The sequence below is a fragment of the Mollisia scopiformis genome (assembly GCF_001500285.1).
Source record: "Mollisia scopiformis unplaced genomic scaffold LY89scaffold_20, whole genome shotgun sequence".
Classification (NCBI taxonomy): domain Eukaryota; kingdom Fungi; phylum Ascomycota; class Leotiomycetes; order Helotiales; family Mollisiaceae; genus Mollisia; species Mollisia scopiformis.
In genome coordinates, this window is record NW_017263600.1 from 810,428 (window position 1) to 838,427 (window position 28,000).

The following is a 28,000-nucleotide window of genomic DNA, read 5'->3' on the forward strand; positions in this document are numbered from 1 at the left end:
AATACAGGGTCGAATCCCCGGGGTGGAGATCAGGGCAGCGCAACAATACTTTTTGGAACCCAAATTAGCAAACGGCTATTTGATCTGCATTCACTGGGGAGATTGCAGATATGACCTGTTGGGGAATTGAGAAGCGCTGAATCCAAGATTCAAGATACTCGCACAGCATAGCCCCAGCTTTAATATTCTCTGTTTCGTCGACTTATCTCCTTCTTGGCAAGCTGGGGATGATTCGCGTCTCATCAGACAGCTGTCATAACCTTTTGGAACCCAATCTGACTTTATGTCACTTAATCCTGCCATCACTGTTACAGCCAGCAGGTGAAATCCCATCAGGTGCGTTCCAATTGACGAGGATTGCTTTAAAGAAAATTGTGCTAACAAGGCTCTTCTATGGTTCGAGATCGGAGGTGGTGAACGCAGCGAACATGAAAAGTCGATACTGTTCACTTCAGGCTGGTTCAGGTATGGCTTTACCACATGGTACATGCTTTCAGCACTGCAAAATACTCGTACTGATATTCTGCACCAGGTCGAACCTGTTGACTAGCTTCTCCACGTAGTGGGGCACTAGGTGGCTAAGCTTTGACCTCTTTCCAACAAGGCAGGGTTGAGGCTTGAGTGGGTGTCAAAGCAACGCAGCGTATTATTCTTTTGTCAACCAATCTGATATTTTTCTCATACCTTTCTCATGTGCTCGCCTTTCCTTTTGGATGTCTTTCCACTGGAGTTGAGACTGTAGCTGGAGGTCAAGGCATCTAATTTTTGGAACCAAACTTCATCGAAGAGCTTTTTCTTTACGTCTTGAGGATTCTCAATTTATTCACTTGCTTCACCCAAGAAAGAAAAGCTCGCACCTACAGGTCAGTCAAACAGGCTTGCTCCCCTCATATGCAATGAACAGCCTACTAATTCTGCGACTGGTGATGAAACCATCAGATTCAAGGAATTGGTATGCATTGCAACCCATGTCTACGCCCACAGGAAGTCTCGTGCCTTTACGCCCGAAAACGCAACCAAAGTCAAATATCTCAGTATGAACAAATGCCACAAACATCATGAAGCTCGAGGGCAACCTCTGGTCTGCTCCAAATGCACACTCACAAACCTGCATTGAGGAGTGAATCTTTTTTGTAGTCTGTTACCAAGAGGTCGATAACTAAAGCGGAGTTGGCGTAGGGGTGAAAGAGGACCATGCAGATTCTGGTGAAATAGAAGGCGAAACAAAATAGAATGATGCACACTCACTGCTATTCAGTAATACTAGTGAAGCCGATCCTGGCTATTACGTCTGATTCAATATTCGATCGAGTTTACAACTCGTTGTGACTGCATTTTCCCAGAAAATCATGCACATCCATAAAACAAATTAATGTTCATTTCCAGTGCAAGCCATTCCATTCTTGCCACCATTCCTCTGGAGTTTCTGGGGTAATTGTTGAGCATAAACTCCTAAATTATTAACCATAACATCACGACTGGAGTATGAAGTACTGTTTTGGGAAATGCTGCATTAATACTAGCAAAAGATCTCACATCTCAAGGCCAGCTAAAGCAAGAGTTGCAGCTATCAGCTCAAACTCGTTTCAAGATCAAAGATGAAGCCTTGCATCAATATTCGGAGCACTCAATTTGAAGGCGTTCAAAATTCCTTTCTATCATCTATCTGAGAAGAGAAAACAGGGATAGAAGAAAAGGCCTTCGGATCAGGATGTAGGTCTATCATGATCTGTTGAATAAGGTAGAGAGAACACCAGCCGCCAATGGCCGATGGCTTTGAAGAACTGCGGCCATGATGAATAGCTGATAAGGATGGGCAAGGAAGAGCATCTGGGCGACCTCGAAATGGTGGTTGGCCAGAGAGGCTAACAGGAAGAGTCTATCTAGTAATGGCTAGACAGGTTGTTGAACCATGATCAAACGCATTACCAAGTAGTGGGGTACTTCGTAGATCTCCGCTTCGTAGAAATAAGTGTCACTTTCCGTGGCTTGACACTTTTCCTTCTCCGCCTGTCTAATGTCCTAGATATCATGATCATTGAAGCCTTGACTAGCGGCCCTTTTGACTACTTTTCGAGTTCAAGTTGCTCGCGTACCTCTTAAGGCGCTAAGGCCGCAGACCCGTACTATAGAAACAACCTCGATCTATTCTTTCGCAACTTTACCCTTCGCCACTTTCCCACTTCTTCTTAACAACATCCCCAACCCCCAACATGGAGACAACCACTAAGCCATCTTCCACCCTTTCAAGGTTAGTATATAATCAACCAGGCTTGAAGAATTCGAGGTTGACTGTAACTTGCAGCGAAGTTCATCCTTCGAAGTTCAAAGACAATCCCAAGCTGCAGTCCGACATTATGTCAACAAAGAACCTTGAAAAGTTTGTCCACACTCAACAGGTCCTATGGAGATCGAAACTGACTCTAGTGCGCAGGGCACTCCGACCCTTCAAGAAACTTTGCAATTACGAACAAAACTACAAGTTCGGTGATTGGTCAAAGCTGTCCTGTGAATTTCCGAATGCGTTCAAGGACCACGGTCGGCCTTTCAATGTCGAAGATTGGCAACTTGCGCATAGTTTGCTCAGCAGCGATTGCGAAAAATTTCGTGGCATGATTGATCGATCTGCTACAGGCACTCCCCTACTCCCAAAGATGCTTAAGGTTACGAAGATCGATTGTTGAGAGCCGAACATTTGATGAAGGCTATTGATTCCCGGATCAAGTCCATCAAGGAAGAGCCTAAGCTCAGCGCGGCAGCATCGATCAAGGATACCAATACTCTCGAAGGTGACAAGAGCAGCGGCGCCGTCGAGTTCGACAGTTCTGATGTTGACAAGGCTGTCAAGACTCATGCAAGCACCGAGGTTACAGAAGACAGTGCAGTCGAGAAGAAGAGTGACGTGGCCAAGGACCGACAATCTAAAGTCAAGAATGACGAGCACTCTGACGAGGAGGTACGCTTCTATCTTTGTTTAGGGGCGGTAAAACCTAACAGTGTTGCAGCCGATCCTGCCTAGGAAGCGCAAGAGAGCTGTAGTCAAATTCTCCGAGGATGAGCACAAGAATCAAAATGCTACATCGGTATTGCTCCAAAACTATTTCTTTATTACCCCGCTAATGATTTTTCGAAGGGGAAGAAGAAGAAGCTCATGAAGGGACTTGCATCTCATGACGATATGCCTGAAGCTGAGAAGCCCGTTGCTAAGGTATGCTTGCACTTCAATGTCTATTGTTCACTGACTGAAAATCTCGGTAGGGTCCTGCAGCAAATCGTAAGCCTCCAAAGAAGCGAGTTATGCCTAGTAGATTTTTCTCGAGGTACTAGTTTCACTGGGTTATGATAAAGTTGCGAGGTTCTTTGGCTCGTGGTGGATAAGTCATGGTAGCAGGGCGTGAGGTGTGACAACGAGTATGGACTGGGAGATTACAAATGGTTTCTGATCATGAATAATGCAACACTTCAGTAAATGACTATGATTTCATTGGTGACATGAGACAACTTCAAGGTGTTCCAAAAGTTTGAGTCTTTCCAAACACCGATTTCTTAAGTCTACTGCCCAGGTAGGTAGGTAGGTACCTGGTAGGTACCTAGGGATTGGATATTTGTCGTTCTACGCTAGACATTTCGCTTAATTTAGCGAGCCAATAGTCGACCCTCACCTTGCAAGCACATTCGAGGCTCAGCGTCAGAGATCTTCCCCGGCCCCGGATTGGCAGGCGTATTGGCCCTCTTGGACGTTCTCCCTGAATTCTCAATTTAATCTTGACCGCACTCGACAGAGCTTCACCAGGCGTCTTCAAACTCCTTGCCAGCCAAGCGTAAGACGCACCGCTAAATGATAAGCCAAATCAAAACTTTCCATTAGCACTCAGAAGGTCACATAAACGCTCAAGCGGCTAAACACTTCATTCTAAATATCTACCAACTTCTCCAATCCAACAACCCTTGAAGTCTTGCGCAACTGACGCGCGAGGCTCGAACAGTAAACTTCCGCCGCTTAAACTCATAACAGGATTCAATCCACAGCCATAGATGTCGGTAAAATACTATGAAGTCCATAACTTCAAAAAAGAGAGCAGAGGAAACATGTACATGACCACCCCACTGGTTGGGTCGTCGACAGTGCTACAGCCCAAACCAACGCAGAGAAGCCCCTGAGATCGAGCTTCAGATTCTTCTCTCTGGGACCCACCTTGCGGAGCTCATAGATAGATGCAGACCTTCCACCACCTTAGAAGTGACCAAACGGTCATGGGTGAGAGCTATCGTAAGGCCGTTTGAATTACTCCATATAACACTTGCCACTAATACTTCTAGCCCCCTCTGTCGTTGTAATTTGTTGTTGCAAGAGGGCTTTGATGCGATTGATCTTCACCTCCACTGTTCCGTCCTGTATGTCCGCATCCATGTTCTTTTGCTGCGTGTTGTGTATTGGCTGACTGAATCCTTAACCACCCACCACCCTTGATAGCCTCAAATTTGTGTGGGTCGTTTGTCTTCGGTCATTTGTTTCAATATCGTGACCCATTCTTCAAAACATATGATCCTACGAGCATCCTCGTCAGCCCCTTGTTGGACGGTTATGGTAGGGGAACGAGTGGATATTTTCTCGACTTCTGTAGACCGTGGGCTCAATACTGGATGTTGTAGCCCCATCGTAGGTTTAAAGTGTTGCTTCAATCTTTCGAAGACCCAAATTTCGACGGACTTTCCAGAATCTGGGGGCTTGATAAGGAATCTGTCGAGACACAAAGGATGTTATGTATCAGATTCATCTAGGAGCATAAACAATATCTCCCAAGTCTCCATGAGTTGGATCGGGTGCTCAACACAATCAGCCTCGATATTTATGGTGCAAGAATCGGAAAGACAACCCATGAGAACTTATGTTGGCAAATCCAGCGGCCTTTACAATTGCAGCGAGATCCAGCACGGATAGAGTCAATCAAAGTCTCGAGAACCGAGAGTACACATACTGCCAGTATTGATATCGAAGACTGTCTTTCATCTCTCCACTTGGAATCTGGACTAGTCACTGCCAAATTTGTTCCCGTCGAGCCGAAACTCAATTTGAAGACAAGAAGAGGCGGAGTTCAAAATAAGAAAGGCAACAATGCACTTGCCGCTGCGGAGCATCCCGCAGACCAACTCCTTGTTGCGATACAAAACCAACTTCTAGGCTGTACTGTCTTGCATATACGGCGTTCAGGACTTTGTTCTTCAACCCTGGTCAAATCGATCTGCGAGGTGAGATATTGTGGGAAGACTTCCTTTACGCAATCCGTGCAGTTGGATCCACCTCCGTACTACTTTATGGACCAGTCTGCGAGTTCACTTCCTCCAATGGAATCAGAAGCACCTAAGTGTATAATCGTCATCTGGGAAGAAAGATCACATTCTTGAACGCGCGACGCATTGGATGGCATCTGAGTCTTGTCCATGGGTATCATGGTAGCATGTTCAGTATGAAAGAAAGGTTGTTTCAGGGTTGCAAGAAGATACAAGAGGGGTGGCAGGTCTTGGATCGGAAGAATTTGGCAATTTGGGGCTGAATTTTGGGTTTAGATGGAAGCCATGTCTTCCAACGACACAAATCTGATTCTGAATCATCCCATTTTGTGTTACTTAGTGGTATAATCGTGTCTTCGAACTTTCGATGCACTGAAGTGTTATTAACTTATCCCGCAACGGGAAACAAGCCAAACTTGGTAAGCCCTGGCCAACTGGCGGCCGACTGCCCTACCATCGCACGAATATAAGCCGGCCCCGAGCGCAAGCACCCGTCAGCAATTTTTCGAGCCCAGGATAATTCAGCCATATGCGAAAAGATTCCGGCATTGCATTATTTTCTGTGTCACGGGTTGGAGCGGTGACACGGAGATCGGACCCTACAATGCTTCAAAGCTCCGAGTCCGATATCAGAGACATTTGACTCAGTGTTTGCTTTTTTCTGAGTTTATATTTAAGAACGTTATTTCCTCTCCACAAGTCTGCATTTGATCGTCACTCAGGCTCATTCTCAATCCATCGATTATTCAGAACTTTTTATTCTAAAAGCAATCATTGTCTTTTTCGAACCTAGATTTGTTGATAATGTCTCCCAAGCCAACACTTATTTTTGTCCCAGGAGCATGGTGAGTCGATATTTTCTATGATTTTACTTAAACCTCAGAACTTGGAGGGTTGTCGTGATATAAGTCATATGGTCTTATACAATTGAAGATGTAAATGTGCTAACATTGTATGTGCATAGGCACCCCGCCAGTATCTGGGACAAAGTGAGTTCGCTATTAAAAGCACAGGGGTACAACTGCATTGCTATTACTCTGCCGACAACCACTTCAGATCCTTCAAAGACGTTCTCGGATGACTTCCAGGCTGTCCGAAACGCCATCAAGACGGAGACAGCCCAAGGACGTAACGTTGTGGTTGTGGTGCACAGCTATGGAGGAGCAGTAGGCGTGAGTGCAGTCAAAGATCTCACGGCAGCCAAAGGAAACACTTCGACGATTACTTCTGATCCGACCGGTCACGTAATTGGCATTTGCTCAATGGCCTCTGGATTTGGCCCCGCCGGGAAGACCTTTATGGATGCGCTTGGTGGAGCGCCGCCAAACTCATGGAAGCTCGACTATGAGAGTGGTTTTGCTGTTCTAGTGGGAGATCCTAGCGAGTCTTTCTATCACGACTTGCCGGAAGAAGAACGCAAGTACTGGGTCAGCAAACTCTTGGACCAATCATTGAAAGCTCTCACTGAAGGAGCAGAGGACACTTATGCAGGTGTAAGCAGCAATCTCTTTCGTTCTTCACTCTCGTTAGTTGTCAATCTTGCTTTGTTGCCTGACGGGTGATATTTCTGTCTATGGTAATAAAACAAAGAAGTCTTGATGCTAATCAAGCGTAGTGGATGGATGTGCCCGTGTGGTATCTGGCTACTACTGAGGACAGGGCGTTACCATTTCAAGCGCAACAGTACTTTGTCCAGACTGTTAAAGATGCGGGAGGAAACATAACAGTACGAGAAGTTGAGAGCGGCCACTCACCAATGTTGAGTAAGCCAAAAGAGACTGCGGATTTCATATCGGAAGCGGTAACGGCCTTTGTCGGCTGAAGTTTTCTTTGTGATCGAGAGCGAAGTTGGCTCTCGTTCAGATAGATGCCTGTACTCGTACTGTTAAAAATCTACTCTGCTCCTCCCAAACCGCTATTCTGTCTTCACCAGTTGATTATACCAACTCGGATTGTATGGTGAGTATAAACAATGACTGGAAGCTCAATATCCCCAGTATCTGTGGTTTTTGACCACTGTTTCATACAGTCAGCATCGGGCCTGAAGGATGGTGCTGTTGACAAGTCACTCCAGTAACGTAAGAGGATGATCTCCCTGCACAAGTCCGACACGCTCTTTGTCAGGCAAAGATTCAACGATCCGCATCTGGGAAAGTAACGACGCTGGACACGACTCATGGCTGCGCAGCATCTTCACATTTTCCTGATGGTTCAAATTTTAACGAAAACCTCCCGTTTTCACTAGAACTTATAGCTTATCAAGATTAAGTCATATTTTTGTCCAATTGTTTGAATCCATTGCTGTAATGTCAAGCAATCATAAATCCATGCCCCCATACCACGCGTATCACAACATAGTCCAGCAAATAATAGACTGCGCAGCATCGTGTACGCTATCTGGAATCTCACCTCCGCTTTCCATCAACGCCCTGCTATACCTCTTGATTTCTTGAACGACACCTGCCTCGTCGCTCAGCTCGCATAGCTCTACGCTGTTTCCCAAGTCGGATCCGCATCGATCAAGGACACAAAGACCTGATACGTTATCGGCTGTGATGCTAAGTAAGTCCTCCAATGCAGCTGCCACGTCTGGATCAAGTTCTTCTCCAGTTGTAAGATTGCCGTTGCGCAAGTTGTGCAAGTAGGATTGCAGTATTGCTAGAATGGCCATTCTGGCATGTTCTGCTGCTGAAATGCTGTCTTTGGACTCCGACAACAGACTATACTTGCTTTGAGCCGTACGGGTTTCTCTACCTTCGCCGTAATTTGCACGGACATCATCCTGGCTCGTATGCTCATTATCTCTGCTGGTTCTGACTTCGATTGCCTCCATAACTGGGGTGATTACTGATTTCAACGGAAGAACTTGGACTTTCCGCGACTTCAAGGATATCGCCTTTAGACTCGTGCATCTCGTTCAACTTCGAAAATGAATTCTCCGCCCGCCGGAATCGCCCAAGGTCAAGTACTCTTGTTGCAGCTATTGCTCTGCTGAATGGCGCTGGTGATTGCAAGATCTCTATCTCGAACTGTGCGATGTCTTTTGAAGGCACGGTGATCTCATCTTCGAGTTCGGTTGAAATCGATTGATCCATCGGGATGGTTGCGAGCTGGTCTTGTTATTTGCTTTAGTAATGGTCGTGGTTTGCTGATCTCTGTGACCGAATTCAGAGTGGAAGTAATTCTCGTTGTTATAGAGTTTTGGAAGCTCGAGAATGGTCAGTAGCAATCCAGTCATCACGAAAGCGTGATTCACTGTCAGCAGTATGATGGCTAAGCCCCTAAATTCTGTCAAAACATTTACCTTTTCCTGGACGCAATTACACGGCTGAGGCAATCAAGTAATCTGATGGAAAGCGAATTGGTTTTGGAATATATCCATCAAAGCCATGCTTCTAGACGTACAGCTATTGTCAAAAGTCTGAAAACAGACCTTGCCTCACTTCCCTTACAGGCTGCAGCATTCCCTCTACCATTATCTACTCTTTAGTCTCGGACACACTACCAAGTACTCTCTTTTTCTCAATGTCCCAGTGTTGCTGAAAATTTGCTTTCAACAGTTCAATACAAGCTGCGACGACTTCGGGATCCAGCTCCATGAGAGAACCCGAATCCTGACATTCGTAGAAATAGTTGATTAACTGCTGTCTGAAAACCTTCAACTCGACCCTTGTCTCCTCTAGCGATTGGTCATATTGTTGAGGTTCCAATCCTTCTCTCTGTTTCCCTACATTCAAGTCTCGCAGTTTCTTAGCATGCCAGAGGATAATTGGATCAACAGTGTCTCCAGCCTTGACTTGCTCAGTGTGCAACTTCAAGAAGACTGCTATCGAATAAGCGTGTTCTTTGATGGCTGCTTGAGTTTTTTCGTACCAGTCGCGAATTCCACGTTCTGTGGCATCGAGCTCCCCTTCCGGCGTAACGGGTCGGGCTCGCGCGAAATGGCAAAAGGTACCACAGGAGCAGTTACCATCTTGAAACACATGCTCAACCTCAAGGCTCTCCAGACTTTCCGCGAATTCCGACTTGACATCTCCATCCCATTCTTGGCTAGAAGTTTCTTCCTCAATATCCGGCAGAGAGTTTTGATATTGTGACATGAGTTCGTGCACTTCAATGATCTTTTCGGTAACCCGACCTTCCATCTGAAGTCCGTAGCTTACCAAAGCATGCAAGAGAATACGATATGACTTCAGGAGATACAAGACCCGTTCTTCAACACTTTCTCCTCCACCCTGCAAGAGATCCAGTCGAAGTTGGCTTATCTCCCATTCTTTTTCAACGTCACCTCTCGACAGTTGGAGGATGCGGTCCATTTGATATGCTATCTTGGTGTCGAACTCGCCTTCTGGTCTCAATTGGACAGCAAAAGCAGTCAAGGTTTCCAGAATCTGGTTGATGAGTTTCTCGTAGTCCTCTACCTCATCCTCTATCGTATCCTTATCGCAAGACATACCGTAGAGATCATAGATCGAGTCCATCATCTCGTCTGCTTCTGCCAATCCTGTATCTGTGGCCTCGTCTTCCCACGTAGTTGCCTGCATGGCTACTTCGGAATCGTCCACAGAAGCCGGGGGAGTTATGATTATTTCAGGAAGTTCCTGAACCCCAACCCGCTCGCTGCCAGTTTCTGGAGCTAAAGCCTGAGTCTTTGGGTCATCATTTCCTGGAGTCGATTTCATTTGAATATCATCTTCTCCATCTCTATCGGGTCTACTACCTGGTGGCTTGTTGTCAGATCCCCGAATATTCTTTTGTGCCTCATTTTTCTGCTTCTTTGAAATCCTTATATCGTCATGGTCCTGACGGTGCAGCTCACGATGTCGCCTCAGCTTGTGCTCCTGGACTTTCTCCAGAAGATCCGCGGACTTCTCTAGAATCTCCATATTCACAGCCAGTGTTCCATCAAGTTCATGAAGAAGGACTCTATACCTACGCAAGTTGTACACCAGCAGGTCAAAATCTGACATGGATCTCTTTTCGTCCCTTCGAACTTTCTCACGAACATCCTCGACGTCGCTTGACCAAGAATTCGCAGTAGCAGCCAGATCGATGACTTTCTTTAGTTCAACTTCGACTCTTGGGTCTTCCATGATTTTCTTTGTATTTTGTAGGAGTATTGGAAGCTCGTACAGCTGCTTTAAAAGATCTTCCATGATCCTGTCGTGCTTTGCAAGAAGATGACTCTTGTTTTTCTTCTGTGCTGCATTAGAAGCGGCGTCGGAATTCTGAGCATTCGAGTCTGCTGCTCCTGAGTCTGATGACGCCTCTGCATCGAGGAAACGTATCTTGCGGGCGTTATTTTCGCTGATATCATCCTTACTCTGAACAGGGGACTGGGCCTCTTCTTGACCAGAAGGGTTCGTATTATGTGCCATACTCCTGGAAGGGCAGAGGTTGTTATTTGTGTTGGAGTTGGATTCTCGAGCACTCTAAGCTTCAGATAGCTAGTATCTCTTCAGAAGTCGCCTATTCTTAGGTTATCACTGGACCTTCAGAGCTTTTGGAAGGATGCCTCAAGCAGTATTTGTAGTTTAAGATAGAACTAAGTGGGTCATTCAAACCAAGATTCTTCGGAGTTCTATATAATAAGTCTTCTGATTCATCAGAGTATGGTTTAGGCGTGTATCTAACTACGATTATTCAATGAAATGGATGCTATAAGTGATTCAAGAGGACATAATATCTCAGACTATGATAATGTAACTTCTTTCGAGTCACAGAACTAGAGCAGCATCAGTAGACATGAAACGAATGTGAAAAGTTGCTTTCAAGGCTGACACGCTACGCACACTTTCGAGCCCATGCTTTTCATAATGACAACTTGATTCTAATTCTTGAATTTTCTCATCAAGTGTAATGTTTCACCTCCGAATATAACGCCATTGCTCTCTCCTGGGCCTCTCTCAAAGAGCTTCCTGTCTTTCCTTCTCTTTCTTTTAATTCCGTGCAACATTGTTCTGTTTGCTGTTTTCCAGGATTCCAGGTCAAAATAGAGGAGTCGACTTCCTTAGAAATGATACTTTTGGGCTCCCTCGTCGCCTTGCGCAGGATTCCCTTCCTAGCCTGCCAAGTTGTATTTCCTGATGCGAGGTTCTCGATGGGGTTTCGAAGAATGGCTTGGCTCGCCTTGAAGTTCCCATTTTGTCGAAATGGAAGCGTGTCGGTAGAAATCTCCATGTCGAAAGATGATTGCGGCAAGACTGTTGGCGTATCTGCAATTCCGATGTCTTGGGATACTTCTTGGTCGTCAGAGCTGAACGACTCGTTGGCAATTGCTCTGGGAGTTTCCTGAGCTGTCTCGCAACCTAGCATTCTCGTATGAAAAGTTATTCGGTCGCTGACATTGTTCCCATCCCTGGCACATGTGTTTCGCTTGCTATCTTCAATGTATCTTCCTTGTTCTTGCTCTTCTTGGATATCATTCGCCTCCTGCTCCAGTTGTTTTGCCCCCCGCACCGCATCTTCTAATGCGTCTGAAATCCTCTTCTCAGCCTCCAATTTTGTCAAGTATTTTCGTGCAGCCTCAATGCAGGAATCGATATCGTATTTGCCCCTTCCGGAACTTGGGTTGAATGCCAAGACTTTCTCGATAGATTCTGAGAGACGATGGGCTTGGCGCTGAACAGCATTGTAGCCTTTCCTAGTTGCATTAAGTTCTTGCTGAAGTATCTTCAGCTTGAAAGTCTCCTCGCCGGTCATTGTGACTGCGATTTGCTGATTCGTCGCAGGGCGGAGCTTGTTGTGTTGCTGGATGAGGAGAAGTATCTCGAGCCGAGTTGGTATCCGAAGCCACCAAGTAGCCATCTTTGTGGTTATAGATATTGGTAATGATGATTGGAATGTAGATGGATGAAGCTAAGATCAACTTGTGGTTGGATAGAATGCGCATCAGCAAGTCGACAAGCGTGGCAAGAACGAATGACGAGTTCGCGCCTACCTAGTTCACCCGAGCACTCACTCAGCAGATGTGTATCCGCTCATGCTATCATGATCTTGATCTGATCACCATGATTTACATATTGTGTGTACACGAGGAAGTCAGGCCGTTCTCCTGCTCTTCTCCACAAGGTACAGTATTAACATGTCTACCAATACTCACAGCTGAAACTAAAATCTTCGTTACAACCTATCTTTCAAACTCAAGTTAATTTTAAATCATTGATGTATCTAGCTATGCAAATAAGTTCTTTCAAAGATCTTTCGGACCGATTATCATTTTGTGAACTTCTCAACTTCAGAGTGAAGCCTTCGTGCCTTCTCCGCAGCTTTTTCCGCGGCAGCAATTTTCGTCTGTGTGCCGGGTACTGGCCTTCCATTCTCCACTTTCTTCTTCTCAAGATGCGCCTTTCCCTTCATCTCTTCTGCCTTTGCATTTTGCTGAGCTGCAGTCGCTTTCTTGTTGCCCTCATCCCTCCTATCCAACTTAAACTCAACCTGCTGTTTGATGGCCCCTTTCAGTTTATCCTCTGGTTTATTTCCATCATTTTGCCTCTGCTTAGACTCTGCTGCTGCTTTCTTGTTGGCCTCATTTCTTTGAGTAGGTACAGCTCCCTTGTTGGCCTGTTGTTCAGATTCAGGCTCTTTATTCTTCCTATGCTTTCCCCCCTGACTGGGTGTAGCATTCTTTTTGGGCTGTTCCTTCGGTTTTGGCGCTTGCGGCTTGTGTTCTTTCCCCTTTCTCCCATCTGTACCCTCGTTCTCTTTGACTCCCTTCTGAACCCTGTGGCGCTTTTCCTCTGGCTTTTTAATTCCTTCTGCTGCTGGTTCAGATCTAGATATGGGCGTGCCCGGAAGCTTGCAATATGCGTAAGGGGCCTAGATCACTGTCAGTGAACACTCAAGTGCAATTGTTACTACTACTCACTTGTCTCTGCGCCCATAGAGCGTGGTGGTACTGGTCACAATAAGGATATTTTTGTGCTAATATCTCTTGCTCGCGTATTGTATATGGGGAGTGAAGATTAGGCCACAGAACGACCCCGCATTGTAAGCAGCACTGGGTCTTGTTGACATTAGCTAAGTCTTCGAGATTTTAAACGAATCCTATCCAATGATTCCAAAACACGGGAGGGGACAGGAGGGGATTCAATCTCCAATTTGAACTTACCATTGTCAAATACTGGGTATGAAATTTTAGATCTCTTGAAGCTTCGAATGTTGATGAAATTCCACGAGATTGCTTGGATAAACACGATTTTCTTTCGGAAAGGAGTCGACGGAAGTATATATATTGCCTCCTTTAGTCCCAGACATATCATTTCTCATTATTCAAGTGTCACAGAAGCGGTTTGATGTGTCTGACTATTCTTCACGCATGCTGTATTCAGAATGAGCTGCTACTAGTTGTGGTTTTGGATTGTTGACCCAAACTTAGCCAGCTCTGGCCATCGGAAAACAAACTTTACAGGTAAATCTCGAGTTCATAGTTGTATACCATGAATATCAATCAACGAGTCAGACACAGGGCAGCTGTATCCATCTCAAGTGCATATTTTTGTCATTCACAGCTTTCATGTCGATCGTATATGTATCAGTATTACCGGAGCAGGGGAATTCCGAGCAATTCATCTCCATGTCTTCCAAGTTGGAGTCATTTCGACCACACAGATGAGCGGAACCTCAATCACTATTGGGAGCAGACTGGCAGTTGTTTCAACGATGAAACACGCATTCGTTGTCTATTTGTCATAAACCCAAAGTGTCAAACTCGCGTCTATTGTGCGACCCAGCACAGCACATCAATACTTCCTTACCTCTGAGTGAAGCTCTGCGGTCCAATTAGCATCATGCATCCCCAAGTTCAGCAAACAACCGCAAATGTAGCCTCTAGCACTTTCTGAAACTCACAACTCCGAACTCAAAAAATCGAATGGCAAAGGGATAGAAAAATACATCTCACCTTGTGCTCTATTGAAGGCATCCTGTAGCACTCCATCCTTTGAACCATAGTTATTGACAACCTCTCCTTTCTTCCCTTCGGCATGAGTCACACCCGGCATATAAGTCTTGAGTACCGACTCCTCAGATCGTTTCTTAAGTATGCCCTTTGGACTTGCGACCGCTTTTGGCGTAGCGGGACTCGGAGGTGTGGTTTGCTTTGTCTGCTGTGTTTCGGATTGCCTAACTTTCTGCGGGATTCTTGCTTCATCGTGTTTAGGACGAGTATTTTGAGGTGTAGAAGGTCGTGGTGGGGTACGTGCAGGTGTAATTGGTATCTTTTGCGGTGATTTCCGCTCACCGTGATGATGGCGATCATTCTGGGGAGTAGAAAGTCTTGGTGAAGCACGCCTAGGTGAAGCATGTCGAGGTGGACTTGGTGCTAGGTACCGTCGGTCGTCTTTAACATTATCTAGCGCCAGTGGAGCTTGTGAAGATTTTCCTGAGTCGAAGTCAGCGATAGACGTCGAGTACGCATGTCGAATCTCATCAACAGTGGGCTGGCTACATGACCCGAGGTACACCCGCGACTCTCTTGTTGACCTTTTTGTTTCTCGGGCTTGACGAGCTTCGCCTCCCCATCTTTTCTCATCCATTTCAACATGTTTTCCATCGGGTTGGCTTTCGCTCCGTGCTTTCTCTTTTCCTCCCGTTTTGCACTGTCCGCAACATTTGTATCTGCCTTCTCTCGCGCTTTCTTGTCTTCAGCTCTTTTGGCTTCTTCAGTAGCTGCAATCCTTTTCAGTTTCTCTTTGTCCACCGTTTTTCGCTGAGATTTCGAGCTCTCATAGAGTTCCCTAAAAATGTTCTCTGCTCCATCCCATGGGAAGTTTAGCATACTCTGATCTTTCATTTCCATCTTCATCATATCATCTAGCCAGGTCTTTGCACGCTCTCCAGACTTGAAGATGGGGAGTCTGTCGTGGGAATTTTGAAGTGCTGCCACTCTTGCGTCAAGTGCAGCAACTCGGCGACGATCATCATCGCTCATATTAGATACTTTGATCTTGTCTGTCATACCATGGTCATCGCTGTATTGGTTGTATTTCTTGATGAGAAAGAGGATCTCCATTCTTGATGGTATCCTGGACATGATGAAAGAGTCCTTCTCTGCAGCTGCGATTTCCTTTACTACAACGTCGAGAATGGAAGTTATCCAAGCAGGCAAGAGCTTCATGAGATTTTCGATTTCGATGTGCATAACAGCTCGTGGCTCAAGTAGATAATAAGAGAGAACAATTAGTTAATGTTTGAATAATCACGGCTTACATTCATTTCATTCATTTTCGGTCAAGTCATGAAGTGACTGTGACTCAATTCAGATATCTTCCAAATCAAACTTCCTGACTTCTGAGGCCAGCCTCAACCCTTCTAGATATGCATCATCCGCCCTCCTGCCTTTCTCAGACATGGTAATCTTCGTCAGCATCCTCCTTTCATGTTCGCTCGAGGTATGCTGCTGTTGGTCTCCTTGGGGCTTCTTTTTCAATGGTCCAGGTGGACTCATAGAATCGGCATACATGACTCTCTTGCCTTCTACAGTCTTTAACTTAGCAGGACCAGGCCTATGTGGCTGGACTACGTGCTGTGGATCCTTGCCATGCTTTTCCTTCGTCTTCTCCTCATATTTCTGCAGTTGTTCCGGCTGCTTCCGCACCTTTCCCTCAAGCCCCTTCCCCTTTGCCGCCCTCCTCAACTCGTCACTCCTCACTCTCTCCACATATTTCCTCCCATCATCCATAAGCACTTGCATCTCTCTACACCTCTTCATCGCTGCCTTCCAGTCCACAGCCTCTCCATCTGCCTGACAATTAATCTTCTCGATCTGCTCCAGATCTCTCATCAACGCTACTGCAGCTTTCTGAATGAGGCCGTACTTTTCTTTCCTTTGATTGTTGCGAACGCATATGGATTCCACAATAGCCATCTCCTCTCGTGATACTTGGTCGACGAGGATTCTATCCTTTGGGCCCACGCCCTGACTGCGGTTGTGTTGGAGGACCAGGGCAAGAATTTCGTGTCGGGAGAGATTGGAGTGCTTCATTGTTGCGGTGGGAGTTAGCTTTGCAAGGTGTGAGATCAAGATTGAGATGTGCTTGTAGTGGAATATCTCACACAAGGCTGACTTAAAACAATATGTTCGATGGAGAATTATGCGTGCATCAATTTTTGGAATTTATATCAATTAGTGTGAATGTTCCGTAAGTCTCAGATTACTCATGGTGGTGGACTACCTGAGGATGCCCCATTCTTTGAACATGGTATACGTATACGCTATGATACAAGAAAACAGTTGGCTCGTTAGCAACACTCGAGAGGGGATCTCCAGATATCCTATTTCGAAGCCACCATGTATGCTGACTGCTTTGTGCTAGAAAGATACTTGAATAATATCCACAGAGAGACTTTGGCAAGTGATAGCACTTCGGACATGCCTCCAGAGGAGATTGACAGTGACACCGAAGTTGAACCGTATCTCTTCGAAAATGAGGTACGAAAGCTGACCGAGTACCGATACTTCACTGGTGGCTCGTGCCGTCGACATGTCTCAATTTAGACTTACCATAAGTTCAAGTCCCAAATCTCAAAAAAAAATGCACAGACATTGAGCTGGATCCGTTCGGTGTATGTTCTGTTGCACAGTCACTCATTTCAAGCTTCCTTAGCGGCACAGGTGGCGGGAAGACGAGCCCGGCAGAGGTTGCAGCCGTTTGATGGATGATGCCGTCTTCCTAGTGTGTTTGCGGTGCCTTCGTTGGCACGTTTTCCTGACAAAGTTCGGGTGGTGGTCGAAGATCTGAGTTTATCAGGGAATTCCCAGGAACGTCTCTAATACTCATATGATTGGGCTCACTGGAACACCAATGTATATTTCGCAGTCTTACATTATTAACATCCTGAGTACTTCCAGAAGCTCGAAGATGGTGGAGATAATAAATGTAGGTATTGCATTGAGTTTGGTCATTCCCATTTGGGCTCTGGACCCACTACTGAGCGGTTCCTGGGTCCAAGATGGAGAAGACATTGGTTGGAGTCTATAGATATGGAAACGAGAAGAGCGTGAATCAGAAGTTAGGAGTATATGCATCTATTCTGGAGTTGTTGCCAATTATGTTGGAAGGGCTGAAGGGCGATACTATCGAGTACTAAAATAGAACCTGAGATATCGGTAAACACTTGTCTTCATGCATTATACGCTCGTTTCCGGACATCGAGGCTTCTTCGCATACACATAGGTGAGGCAAGGGAGGTCACACGCTGGAAAGAACTGTGAGACTTGATATTTCTAGTTTTGTTGTACGCACTCACATTTGTTGGATATCTCGAGTTCGCTATGATCAAAGATTGCTCCGCAAAGGCCAACGCCATTCCCAATTTTGATGTCATCATGTCTCTAAGGTCTTGCTATCTTTTCACTTTTTTCTTATCCGGTCCATCGTCCTCTTCCTCGTCGCTCAAATCTCTATATTGAGTAACAGGCTGGGTATCCTTCCATGCATTTGTGAACAGCGGATCCTTCTTCGCCAATTCTGCATATTTCAATAGTGCTTCTCTCGGATCCTCATCTCGCATGCTACTAAGAGGAATACTTTGGTTGATATGCTCTTCGTCTGGCTGACTCTTCATAAAAGGAGTGACCATGGGGATCTGTGGTCTTCGAGGATCTCGAGAACGGCCTGAAGCTGTCAGGCCGACGGTAGGGTGGCGAGCTGAGTATGACGTTCCGGTATTGCTAGTAAGAACACCGCCAGGGGTGACGATGCTGTCTCCTGATATGCCAGTCGATTGATCAGTGGTGAAGTTTGGATCGTCGTCGACGTGGCGCTTCTTAGGTGCTCGCGACATTACATCAACGGCCCCACGGACTGAGGTGTTTGGATTGTATAGAACGTGGACTTCTGCATTTGCAGAGCCTGTCACGATTTGATTGATTTTGGGATGCCACTGGACAGTGATGAGAGACGACCCAGGAGTGACGGGGGTAACAAGCTCAGCCTTGAGGTTGCCAGGGTTTAGGATGTGGAGATGTCCAGAAGCTGAACCTGTGATGATACTGGATGAGTTGGGTGAGTACTTGATGTTGGTCATGGCGTAATGATCCGACGTCGAGGGATGTGAGACGGTGACAACAGGCGTCTTGAATTTTCTCGTATCCCAAAGCTTAATCAAATCATCACCACCCCTCGTTACCACCATCCGTCCATCAGAACTGATGTCGATGCCTCCGGTCCAGGTATTTGGTTTATGTGCTTCTCTAATTTCTGCTGCCGGTCGAGCATAAGGACCATCTCCGCTCCACATCACCAGGCTTCCATCAAGAGCTGCCGCGACAAGGACATTGGGACCGCCTTGTAGAGGACTTCCCCATGCAACAGCAGTCATTCTTGTTCTTCCCGCAGACCCAGCAGCTCTCGATTTATGGACTATGACCCCTTTCTGCTCTCTCCTATGTGTGACATCCCATATTCGCAGCGTACTGTCTGTTCCTGCTGTGACGCACAGATTTTTGTCCACTGGATTCCATGTAGCAGTTGTGACCTCCGAGACATGTCCCTTGGTGTTGTTCATATCCCTTAGATACATATCTCCCTTCACGAACTCTGCCAGAACCTCTCCATCCCTGTTCATAATCTTTGCCTGTGGATGTGCCGACACGCAAAGAAATGTGCCTCCTGACAATGGGTTAAATTCGACATGGTTTATAGGGTGTGTTTCCGAGTTCGCGGAGGTCTTTGAGGCACTGGGATCCACGCTTTTGAACGCTCGCAGAGTCGTAGGAGTCATAGAAGCAAAATCATGGAGCTTCAACGAACAGTCTGTCGAGCCTGTAACCAATCTTCCACCTGAGGGATCCAATGCAGTTGTCGTTACCGCGCGCTCGTGGGTCTTGAGGACCAGCTCATGGGAGACTGGGAACTCGTCGTCGTCAGACTGATCAGAGTCGTCGGAATCGTCGTCGTCGTCCGAGTCACCGTCTTTTGATGCCGGTTCTTGCGCCAGCCTCTGCTGTTCTCCATCTTGCTTCGTTGGACCCGGCGCATCTCCTGTCGTTCTCTTTGTCCTGCCTATCTGCGCTGCGACATCTGCCTCTCTCGATTTCTTCCCAAAGGCTTGCGGCGCAAAGGCAGCAAAATCTCCCTCCAACTCAGGAACTTCGACGTCGAAATCCTCGTCGTCGCTCATTGTGTCGAATGGCGTGTCCGATTCGCGGAGAGATCTCCAGGTTCTGCATGTGAGGTTGCGCTATCCGAGAAATCTTGGATGACGCCTCCGCTGCCCGATGATTTCATGCGAGCACCACAATTTCCTGAACAAGACAAAACGAATTTTCCGACAATAACACAACTCGCGGCTGCGAGTATTGGATGAATATTCTCAGGTCGCACAGATATCAATGTCCTTGTAATCTGGTACAATTACATCTAAGGGTTGGCCCAACGGGCGGATCAAGTGGGATGGTATAGTACCTTTGCGACAACGCTTCGGTTCCCTGCTATGTTTCTCTCAACCTCAATCCTCGATGCTGCGACGACGACAGTCCTCACTCCACCGAGTCTGATATCAGCTACTCCATTTGCAAACTTTGGGAGTCCAGTGTACGAGTTGGAGGACGGAGATTCGCAGTTGCAGAGATGGAGCTCGTTGATCGGCATCATTACAGCGATTATCGGCAACATATTAATATCCTTCGCCCTCAATATCCAGCGCTATGCACATATAAGATTACACGAAGAGCAGAGTCATAGGAGGGAAAAGTTGAAGAGCATACCAAAAAGCGCGGGCGGGTATGGGACAACGGGGACGAATGGCCATGTTACAGAGGTCAATGGTCAGAATGGAGAGGAGGCAGATAATACTCTGCAATCCTCATTCAGTTCCAGAAGTACTGGCTGTGGTGATGAGGACCATAAGGAAGAAGTGACATATCTGCGGTCGCCGTATTGGTGGGGAGGGATTGTGTTGATGACGATTGGAGAAGCTGGGAATTTTCTGGCATATGGATTTGCTCCAGCTTCGATTGTCTCTCCTTTGGGAGTGGTAGCTCTGATATCGAACTGTGTCATTGCTCCTATCATGCTGAAGGAGCAATTCCGGATGCGAGACTTCTGGGGGGTAGTAGTTGCGGTGGCTGGTGCTGTTACAGTGGTGTTGAGTGCGAAGCAGGAGGAGAAGAAACTTGGACCCCACGAGATATGGGGTGCCATAACGACGTTGGAATTCGAAGTTTATCTTGCTGTTACTATATTTTTGATCGTCGTGTTGATGTGGGCTAGTCCAAAGTACGGCAATAGAACAATATTGATCGACCTTGGACTAGTGGGACTATTTGGTATGTCCTGCTATGAAGACCTCGAATCATTACTGACCTACAATAGGAGGTTATACAGCCCTCTCGACGAAAGGTGTTGCCTCGATGCTTTCTTCAACACTTTGGAGAGCTTTAACAACACCTGTTACATATGCTCTTCTGCTTGTCCTTGTTGGTACCGCCGTGATGCAGGTCAGATACGTCAACAAGTCGCTCCAGCGATTCGACTCTACCCAGGTCATTCCTGTACAATTCGTTATGTTTACTTTGTCGGTTATCATTGGAAGTGCGATATTGTATCGCGACTTCGAGAAGACTACACCCGAGAGAGTGGTGAAGTTCATTGGAGGCTGTCTTCTAACGTTCTTTGGGGTATTTTTAATCACCAGTGGGCGACCCAATCGAGATGAGGAGGACGAGGAATCTGATGAAGAAGGGGAGGAGCGGATTGGCTTGCTCAACCAGGAGCACAATGCCGAGGAGAACGATCCCCAAGGTACATTACGGAGATATAGTTCTGCAAGACCACTCGTTCAGAACGGAGGCGATGCGGCGAACGACGAAGAGTCTATCAGCACTCGAAGGTCATCTCGAGTCAGTTTCGCGGACACAACGTCCAGACCGAAAACACCTCAACGATTTTCAAACTCATCCGCTCAGCCCTCGGCTCGGGTCGTGCCGCCAGAGGGTGCTCCCGAGAACGCACCACTTCTTAGCAATCCTTGGTTGAACTCTTCAGACGACTTCCTCTACGCAGCACGACATCCGGGGTTACCTACCACGACATCATCTCCCGTGTTACCAACAGAGGCTCAGACCTCGACAGAATCTCTCAGGCCACCATCGGGTCCGTCGAGAACGATATCACAAGGTCCGGTCCACACCCATCCGAATCATCAAACAGGACCTACACCACCTCAAGGAGACAGGCCAATGACCCCAGCACGGCATTCGATAGCACGAATGCTGCCTGGGCCATTGTTGTCTCCCCTTTCAGGCGGCCTAGCAGCGGTAGTGGCAGACTCGATCCGTCGAGACTCTTCTATACGAAGGAGTTTCCGACGGCCCCGCCTGGGTCTGCGAAGAACGAAGTCAGGATCGCATAGGTACTCCCAAGCCACCGATGGCGAAGATGACGAAGCCGTAGAAACGCCAACAAAGGACGACGATGGAGAGCCAGATTACAGCAAATCGCTCGGCACAGAGCGACAGACAGAATGGTCACGCTTGACGCGAGCGAGGAGTCTAAGCAATACTCTGGGAGATTTATTCGGCAGGGGGAAAAGGCAGAAATTGGATAGGCCGAATACGGCTGGGGAGGATGAAGAGGCTGGTCCTAGCGGATCGTGATGTATGTATGGGTTGGTTGAGGACCGGAGTTCTGGATAAGCATAGGCGTGTGTTGCATAAGATTCGTAGAGTTCATGTACAATTTGACTAGTTTAAAAAGTTCGAGCCTTTTGGATATTCTGGATGTCGCGGACACTGAAACTAACTCTAACCCAGGCAACACTTAGTAGAATCTCGGGAATCATGACTATCTCTTCTGTTCATCATTATTACCGAGAATACAAAGTCCCAAAAGTTGCTGACAATTCTCCCTCTTACGTAGCTATAACGGGAGACACTACTTTCGGGCTGATTGCCCCAGGTAAATACTGCACCTCAAGCAGAGCTCGTAGTGACAGCTTTGGTAAGTATCGTAGCTGTCGGCATCGCCTTCCATGTTGCTTTGGTGTCACCACTCTCCCTGTCAGCTTATGATACTTAAACTTCGGGACCCAGGATGATGTTTCTCTTGTCGAGATAAGGCGGACACTATGGCAGCAGAAGCGGGCTCAAATTGGCACGAATCCCTTACAAAAGGCGCAATGCTCTGGCAGCGATTGACGGAAAAGTTGAGCACCGAAGAAGGGGGCCGCGACGATGTGGCTGCACATGTGGCCACCAATTTCGAAAATTGGTATAGTAGTACAAGAATCAAGGACGATGAGTGGTTTACGGAAGAGCAAGAGCTGAAGGATGCGGTGTTGGATTATACCAACTTGGATGTCGGACTCCAGGAGGAACTTTATGAGTTAGGATAGTGCCTGATAACGAGGGATATTAAATTGGGAGGAGTAGTAATTTACTCCACTGCAGTGGCAAGGCGATAAAAGTTAAAGAGGAACGAAAGGTATGCCACTTGACAATACTTGGCTACTAGCAGGGCCCTGGGCTGACAGTTGTGTCACTCCGGCGTGGGTGTTCATATCCATCTTGCGCTGGTTGGCATCGATGGTAGCAGGGAGGAGGTAGCCGTAGCTGCAAAGCATATTCATCAACTGGTCGAGGTTGGTGAGCTTCAAGACAGCAGGTCTTAGGTAATATCCAGCCTTGAACGTAGGGCAATCTTCAGGTGGCCAACAGTAGCGATTCGTACAGCCATGGTGGTGGTGTCTTGCGGTCCTCGGTCAACCTTCACAGCACTACTTTTGAGTTGAGAAAGGAGATATATTGGTTTCTCGACTTGATGCTCCACCAATGTCTGCTCCTATGCATCTTCTAACATGCTTGTCTGAAGAAGTACGTGAGTCAATGACAACACTGTGAAGTGGAGACATGACACTGCAAGAGCAAAAGTCGCAACAGAAGCAAAGTCCTTGAGAGAGTCCAGCTTAAAAAATAGCGATGAGCAGTGGAGGGTAACTGGGGATTGTCTGAGGGGAATACTATGCTTAGGGGTCAGCTCAGGTCTTAACATCACTTGCTTGTATTGCGGACCTTGGGGCTACTTTTCTCCTCGGCGGTCTTGGCGTGGTGGAGTCTGCGGCGGCGGATATATTGGATTCAGAGCGCGAATGAAGGCTGTGATGTGCTATGAACGATGATGTTGTTGAAAACTTTCGAAAAGCTTGATGGTTGAACAAAGGGGAGACGCCAAAGGGAAGTAGTGTCTCTAAGTTTCAATTTAGTGAAAACTGTAGATACTTAAATTGAACAAGTCGGAACATGAGGGCTAAGAGAGCGTCAATTGCTATATTCAAAGTCTGGTCCGTAAGCTATTCTAGCAGGCATTCGCAACTACATGCTTAATAGTTTAAGTCATCTCGTTTTTGCGCCATTGAGAAGACGGATGGCTTTCTAACTCTGCACCTCAGTCACATTAATGTAACACAAGACCACTATAGAAACATAAGACTTAAGACAGCAACAGTAAATTTGAGCTAATAAGTCTCGGTGCGGGGCCTTTAGGCATATCAAGTGCGAGTTTGCTTATTGCCGCTATGGTCGGTGACCGCAAAGTGCCTTCAAGCTCGTGTATCGCAAGCTGACGGGACTAAAAGGGTACCACCCTTGTTCGACCTATCATCTAGACGTCACAGTGACGGAAAAGAGCCCTTTCCCGTTTGGGCCGCAAAAAAATTCGTTCAAGCTACAGCTCTTTGTTTTCTGATCTCGACCACCCTTCTTTTACAACCACCTTCACCCTCAAGTCCAAGTGCCACGACAAACGAAAGGCACCATGGCGCACGATCCAGATCGCCCAGCTTATCAAGACCTCTTTGCCCCTGCCTCACCAAAGTCGCCGAAGGTAAATGCTCACTTGGCTGGCTTTACTCCCGAGCAGATCGAGATCTGGGGTCTTCGCTCCGACGTTCTGTATCACTTCTACGCATATCGCGTCTTCGCCCGAAAGCATCCCGAGACTTGCCTCGATCTGGTCAATCTCAATGATGCTGATGTAGAGTATTACAATCGCACCCGCAATAGTAAGTTGTATTTCTTTCTTTGGGCTCTGGGTCTCTCACAGTCCGTGTGCGGCGCGACTTTTGGCCATTTTGCAAAGCATTTCCATAGAGAGACTTTGCAACACTGCCAGCATCACTTCATCACCTCGAGGAAATAAGACTGGGCAATTCTTAACTTTCCAAACATAGCTAACCTTATATAGTGGTCCACAGCCTCAACAATTACCACAAGCTCGCCACTTACATGAAAAACTTCGCCCTCAAGCATCCCGTCGAAGATATCAATACTCATCGCAAGCGCTTCATCTGCCATGTCCGCGAATACAACCTCCTCCGTACAGATCCCATCAACCGCTTTTATCTGGTCAATTTAAGTGTTGATGAAGCCGAGTTCTTGAGCAAGCTTTCTGCTCCGAGCTTCAAGCCAACTTCTACTGCCAATAACAAGTCTGATAATGGCTCTTCTTCTCTCAATCTCGAAAATAAAGTTCGCTTCGCGGACAATCACCCCGCTGTAGATGCAAAGCTGCCTTCTGTTGTTGTCGGCTCGGTTGAAAGCGTTTCTTCTGCTGTTAACTTGGAGAAGGGTAAGAGACGCTACAGAGGCAAGCCTGTTATTCTCAAGGATGTTAATAGAGGCTCCATTTGGCAGAGACGCAAGTTCAGGGACGGTGTCAAGAAGATTCATGGGTTTAGCCAAACAGAGCTCAGTGAACCAAAGAGCGACAACCAGGTACCCATTCGCATTGATTTTAACGGCCCCTGTTTCCAGAGACAAAAACTCAGGGACGGTGTCAAGAGGGTTGATGATCTTGGCCAAACAAAGCTCAGTGAACCAAAGAGCGGCGACCAAATGCCCATTTTCAAGAATGAGGAGGAGATTGAGTCCTTGAACAACTTTGCGGTTCCCGACACAAAGCCATCGTCTACTGCTGTCAAAACTGGTGTCGAGTCAGTCCATGACGTCAATTCTGCTCGCAGCGTGGAAGAAAATGTCACGGCCAGTGGAAATGATCTCCGTGAAGCAGATTTGAACGAAGCAGAATTGGTCCCTAGCGATGAACAAGCTGAGGTCTTGAACACTCTTCCAGTTCTTACCTCAAGCCTGTCGTTTGCCACTGATACCGAGTCCGCTAATGAAGCTACTGCTGCTCACGATGCCGATGTCAATGAGAATCCCAAAGGCGACGAAAATGATCTCGGTGTAGAGGAGCTCGCTCTCAATGATGAAGAAGTTGACGTCTCCAGCCCTCGAGTTCTTACCCCAAACTCCTCCTCTGTTACAGATATTGAGTCCGACCACGACAATAACAATCAGAATTCCCTGGGCAGCGGCAATGATCTCGATGAAGCGGAGCTGAGTGAGCCAGAGTTAGCTCTCACCCACGAAGAAATTGAAGCGTTGAATAGCGTTCCGGCTCTTACTCCTGACTCATCGTCTCTTACTAGTATCGAGTCCAACTATGACAATGTCAATGAGGATATCATGAGCGGTGGAATTGATCTCAATGGAGGAGAGCTAAATGTGCTAGAGCTGAGTGAGCCAGAGTTTGCTCTCACCCGCGAACAATTTGAAGCCTTGAACAGCCTTCCGGTTCTTACCCCAGACCCATCGTCTCATTTTGGCATCGCGTCTATCAATGAAGCTGCTTTCATCACCTCTGGAATCGATGAGAGTATCATGGCTGCTGGAGGGGATCTTGATGAAGCAGAGCTGAGCGAGCTAGGATTCTCTTGGGACGATGAAGAAATTGAGGTCTCGAACAGCCGCCCAATTTCAATCTCTATGCCAGTTCTTATTGATAAAGAGTCTATCGATGGAGGAGCTGCTGCTACCGCTGATGTCGAGGAGAGTATCATGCCCACTGGAGACATTACTGAGGGTAGAGAGTTGAGTGAGCCAGATTTCGCACCCAACGACGACGAAATCGAAGTCTCGAACACTCTCCCAGTTCTCAATCCAAACTCATCTGCTGTCACTAGGATCGGCGGAGCTTTTGCTACTGCTGACGGTAAAGTAACCACTGTGAACAAGAGAGAGAGTCTTGACAACGAAGCCCTTCAAAAATTGATCCACAGCGGCAATATTGAAGACTTGATCCGCGCAGTCGATATCCTCGACTTCCACGAATGGAAAGACGAGATCTATGAATGTCAAAAGGCTGAAGCTAAAGCTGCCGAGGAAAAGGCTGCTGAGGAAAAGACTGCTAGGATTAAGGCTGCTGAGGAACAAGGCGTCAAAGGACTCATGAGAGGCTTCTTCTTTCCAGCTTCTATGGCTCATAATAATCCTTTGGCGGGTTCCTTGATCGTGGCTAAATACACTCTCGGCTGGGTTACTGATGGCTGTCCTGACGTTCATACTCGTACGCCTGAGGTGCTGGACAAGGAGGAGTTGGCGGTTGACCGAATGATCGAGAAGACTCTGAGGGAGTACCAGGAGCGATTGGCGGTTAGACGACGCTCTTTGTAGGGTAACAGGGTCATGACTCGTTAGTTAGTCTAGATCGTCTTCAAGGCTAGATGATCAGAGACGAAATGCTGGGCTTTTATGGTAGTACGTCAAAATCACTCTCGGTCATTTGAAGCCGAATTCTTGAGACACTCTTTTGACTTTAAAATTAATAACGTGACGCTTTCGTGATACCTGCGCGACTCCTCTGCATTCTAACGATCATCTCCTCTCCCCATCATCACAATTAGTCGCGTCGTCTAAAAAAGGGATCGCTTCGCGGCGAAACTCCGGCGTTCCATTCACCTCCAGCGCAACTCCACCACCCATCTCCCTCCACCAACGAACTCTTTCTCTCCATTCCATCAACGCTGTCCAACATGGCGTCCACCTCCAATCCCACCACAAAGCAATCCTCCATCCCTCCACCACCCATCCTCGCCGAAACAATGGCCCCGCGCTCCTCCAAGACCTGGAACCGTGCCCTCACTCTTCCTCGCCCCTCCCGCAAACTACGCACCACCTTCTCCAAGACCCGAAAACCACTCACTCTAACCCGCTTCCCGGCTGAGATCCGCGAGAACATATTCTCCCGTTGCATCTCCATCGTCGATCCTCGTCGAAGCCCGAATCTCATCATTGCGCTTCGCGGCCATCCGCTTCTGTATGCAGAGGTCCTGCGCGCTTTCTACAGGCTGAACGTCTTTGTTATTTGTCGGGATACGTTGAAGACGTGGGAGAGACTTGGAAAGAACACGGCGGTTTTGGAGATGGTGAGATGGGTTGATGTTGTGTGAGTTTGTCCTTTTGCTGTCGATGGAAGGGGATGAGTGAGGCTAACGTGTGGAATAGGGCGTTGACTCCGCATCAACAAGTTAAGTTCAACATTCTGCCGGGCATCTTCAAGCCGGTATTTGGAAAGAACCAGATTGAGAGGCTGAATTTCACGGTCTCTACGGATGTGGAGCTGTCAAAGCGTGTGGCGAAGGTGTTGAAGGGATTCCCGAATCTGAAGTATGTTGGTGTTTGGATTCGCAGTGTGATTTATGGTGTGGAGGAGCGTGGCAAGATGGATCGTGCTATGGATGTGGTTGATAAGGCGATTGGGGTGAAGAGGAAGATGTCGACGGTGAGTGCTACGAGCGCTGAGCATTGGTTTTGGGAGCATGCTAGTCGTTTGGTGCTTCCACTGCCAGGGAAGGAGGAGAGAATGACGGCTTCCAAGGTGGGACGTCTCACTGTGACGAAGGGATGATAATTTCTTTTGGCAATCGA

The 28,000-nt window shown here is 47.1% G+C and overlaps 12 protein-coding genes across 12 annotated transcripts; 5 read left to right on the forward strand and 7 right to left on the reverse strand.

Annotated features, from left to right (window-relative positions):
* Nucleotides 1-2,357: 2,357 nt before the first annotated feature.
* Nucleotides 2,358-3,327, forward strand: LY89DRAFT_673067 (uncharacterized protein; the record flags this gene model as incomplete). Its single annotated transcript, XM_018213329.1, has 5 exons — nt 2,358-2,577; nt 2,673-2,956; nt 3,006-3,083; nt 3,134-3,208; nt 3,259-3,327. 5 exons carry the CDS (start codon nt 2,358-2,360, stop codon nt 3,325-3,327), a joined length of 726 nt encoding a protein of 241 aa, XP_018067318.1.
* A 2,692-nt stretch (nt 3,328-6,019) lies between these two features.
* Nucleotides 6,020-7,497, forward strand: LY89DRAFT_623042 (alpha/beta-hydrolase). Its single transcript, XM_018210999.1, has 3 exons — nt 6,020-6,137; nt 6,257-6,785; nt 6,908-7,497. The coding sequence occupies exons 1-3, from the start codon at nt 6,097-6,099 to the stop codon at nt 7,112-7,114; spliced, it is 777 nt and encodes a 258-aa protein (XP_018067319.1). The 5' UTR covers nt 6,020-6,096; the 3' UTR covers nt 7,115-7,497.
* Nucleotides 7,498-7,639: 142 nt separating this feature from the next.
* LY89DRAFT_673069 (uncharacterized protein) lies at nt 7,640-8,125 on the reverse strand (the record flags this gene model as incomplete). Its single annotated transcript, XM_018213330.1, has 1 exon — nt 7,640-8,125. One exon carries the CDS (start codon nt 8,123-8,125, stop codon nt 7,640-7,642), a length of 486 nt encoding a protein of 161 aa, XP_018067320.1.
* Nucleotides 8,126-8,771: 646 nt separating this feature from the next.
* LY89DRAFT_673070 (uncharacterized protein) lies at nt 8,772-10,670 on the reverse strand (the record flags this gene model as incomplete). Its single annotated transcript, XM_018213331.1, has 1 exon — nt 8,772-10,670. One exon carries the CDS (start codon nt 10,668-10,670, stop codon nt 8,772-8,774), a length of 1,899 nt encoding a protein of 632 aa, XP_018067321.1.
* Nucleotides 10,671-11,142: 472 nt separating this feature from the next.
* On the reverse strand, nt 11,143-12,099 carry LY89DRAFT_737868 (uncharacterized protein; the record flags this gene model as incomplete). The annotated part of the gene is made up of 1 exon (XM_018220304.1): nt 11,143-12,099. The coding sequence occupies one exon, from the start codon at nt 12,097-12,099 to the stop codon at nt 11,143-11,145; it is 957 nt and encodes a 318-aa protein (XP_018067322.1).
* A 408-nt stretch (nt 12,100-12,507) lies between these two features.
* Nucleotides 12,508-13,405, reverse strand: LY89DRAFT_756223 (uncharacterized protein; the record flags this gene model as incomplete). The annotated part of the gene is made up of 3 exons (XM_018221368.1): nt 12,508-13,110; nt 13,160-13,297; nt 13,403-13,405. The coding sequence occupies 3 exons, from the start codon at nt 13,403-13,405 to the stop codon at nt 12,508-12,510; spliced, it is 744 nt and encodes a 247-aa protein (XP_018067323.1).
* Nucleotides 13,406-13,971: 566 nt separating this feature from the next.
* Nucleotides 13,972-15,325, reverse strand: LY89DRAFT_721782 (uncharacterized protein; the record flags this gene model as incomplete). Its single annotated transcript, XM_018218675.1, has 3 exons — nt 13,972-14,062; nt 14,195-14,674; nt 14,776-15,325. 3 exons carry the CDS (start codon nt 15,323-15,325, stop codon nt 14,034-14,036), a joined length of 1,059 nt encoding a protein of 352 aa, XP_018067324.1. The 3' UTR covers nt 13,972-14,033.
* A 225-nt stretch (nt 15,326-15,550) lies between these two features.
* On the reverse strand, nt 15,551-16,364 carry LY89DRAFT_756226 (uncharacterized protein; the record flags this gene model as incomplete). The annotated part of the gene is made up of 1 exon (XM_018221369.1): nt 15,551-16,364. Exon 1 carries the CDS (start codon nt 16,274-16,276, stop codon nt 15,551-15,553), a length of 726 nt encoding a protein of 241 aa, XP_018067325.1. The 5' UTR covers nt 16,277-16,364.
* A 1,128-nt stretch (nt 16,365-17,492) lies between these two features.
* Nucleotides 17,493-19,455, reverse strand: LY89DRAFT_687879 (WD40 repeat-like protein). Its single transcript, XM_018215595.1, has one exon. The coding sequence runs from the start codon at nt 19,414-19,416 to the stop codon at nt 17,638-17,640; it is 1,779 nt and encodes a 592-aa protein (XP_018067326.1). The 5' UTR covers nt 19,417-19,455; the 3' UTR covers nt 17,493-17,637.
* Nucleotides 19,456-19,530: 75 nt separating this feature from the next.
* Nucleotides 19,531-22,062, forward strand: LY89DRAFT_687880 (DUF803-domain-containing protein). The gene is made up of 2 exons (XM_018215596.1): nt 19,531-20,563; nt 20,610-22,062. Exons 1-2 carry the CDS (start codon nt 19,729-19,731, stop codon nt 21,890-21,892), a joined length of 2,118 nt encoding a protein of 705 aa, XP_018067327.1. The 5' UTR covers nt 19,531-19,728; the 3' UTR covers nt 21,893-22,062.
* Nucleotides 22,063-24,047: 1,985 nt separating this feature from the next.
* LY89DRAFT_756231 (uncharacterized protein) lies at nt 24,048-26,818 on the forward strand (the record flags this gene model as incomplete). Its single annotated transcript, XM_018221370.1, has 3 exons — nt 24,048-24,116; nt 24,153-24,294; nt 24,477-26,818. 3 exons carry the CDS (start codon nt 24,048-24,050, stop codon nt 26,744-26,746), a joined length of 2,481 nt encoding a protein of 826 aa, XP_018067328.1. The 3' UTR covers nt 26,747-26,818.
* A 287-nt stretch (nt 26,819-27,105) lies between these two features.
* On the forward strand, nt 27,106-27,980 carry LY89DRAFT_737875 (uncharacterized protein; the record flags this gene model as incomplete). Its single annotated transcript, XM_018220305.1, has 2 exons — nt 27,106-27,518; nt 27,578-27,980. The coding sequence occupies 2 exons, from the start codon at nt 27,106-27,108 to the stop codon at nt 27,978-27,980; spliced, it is 816 nt and encodes a 271-aa protein (XP_018067329.1).
* Between the last annotated feature and the right edge of the window lie 20 nt (nt 27,981-28,000).

Excerpts from the sequence above, each read along its gene's own strand:
- LY89DRAFT_623042 (XM_018210999.1), top strand. The coding sequence starts at position 6,097 with ATGTCTCCCAAGCCAACACTTATTTTTGTCCCAGGAGCATG. Across the intron at positions 6,138-6,256 it reads ATTTTTGTCCCAGGAGCATG|GCACCCCGCCAGTATCTGGG; the intron begins GTGAGTCGATAT and ends GTATGTGCATAG. Across the intron at positions 6,786-6,907 it reads CAGAGGACACTTATGCAGGT|TGGATGGATGTGCCCGTGTG; the intron begins GTAAGCAGCAAT and ends AATCAAGCGTAG.
- LY89DRAFT_687880 (XM_018215596.1), top strand. The coding sequence starts at position 19,729 with ATGTTTCTCTCAACCTCAATCCTCGATGCTGCGACGACGACAGTCCTC. Across the intron at positions 20,564-20,609 it reads TGGACTAGTGGGACTATTTG|GAGGTTATACAGCCCTCTCG; the intron begins GTATGTCCTGCT and ends GACCTACAATAG.
- LY89DRAFT_687879 (XM_018215595.1), bottom strand. The coding sequence starts at position 19,416 with ATGAGCGACGACGAGGATTTCGACGTCGAAGTTCCTGAGTTGGAGGGA.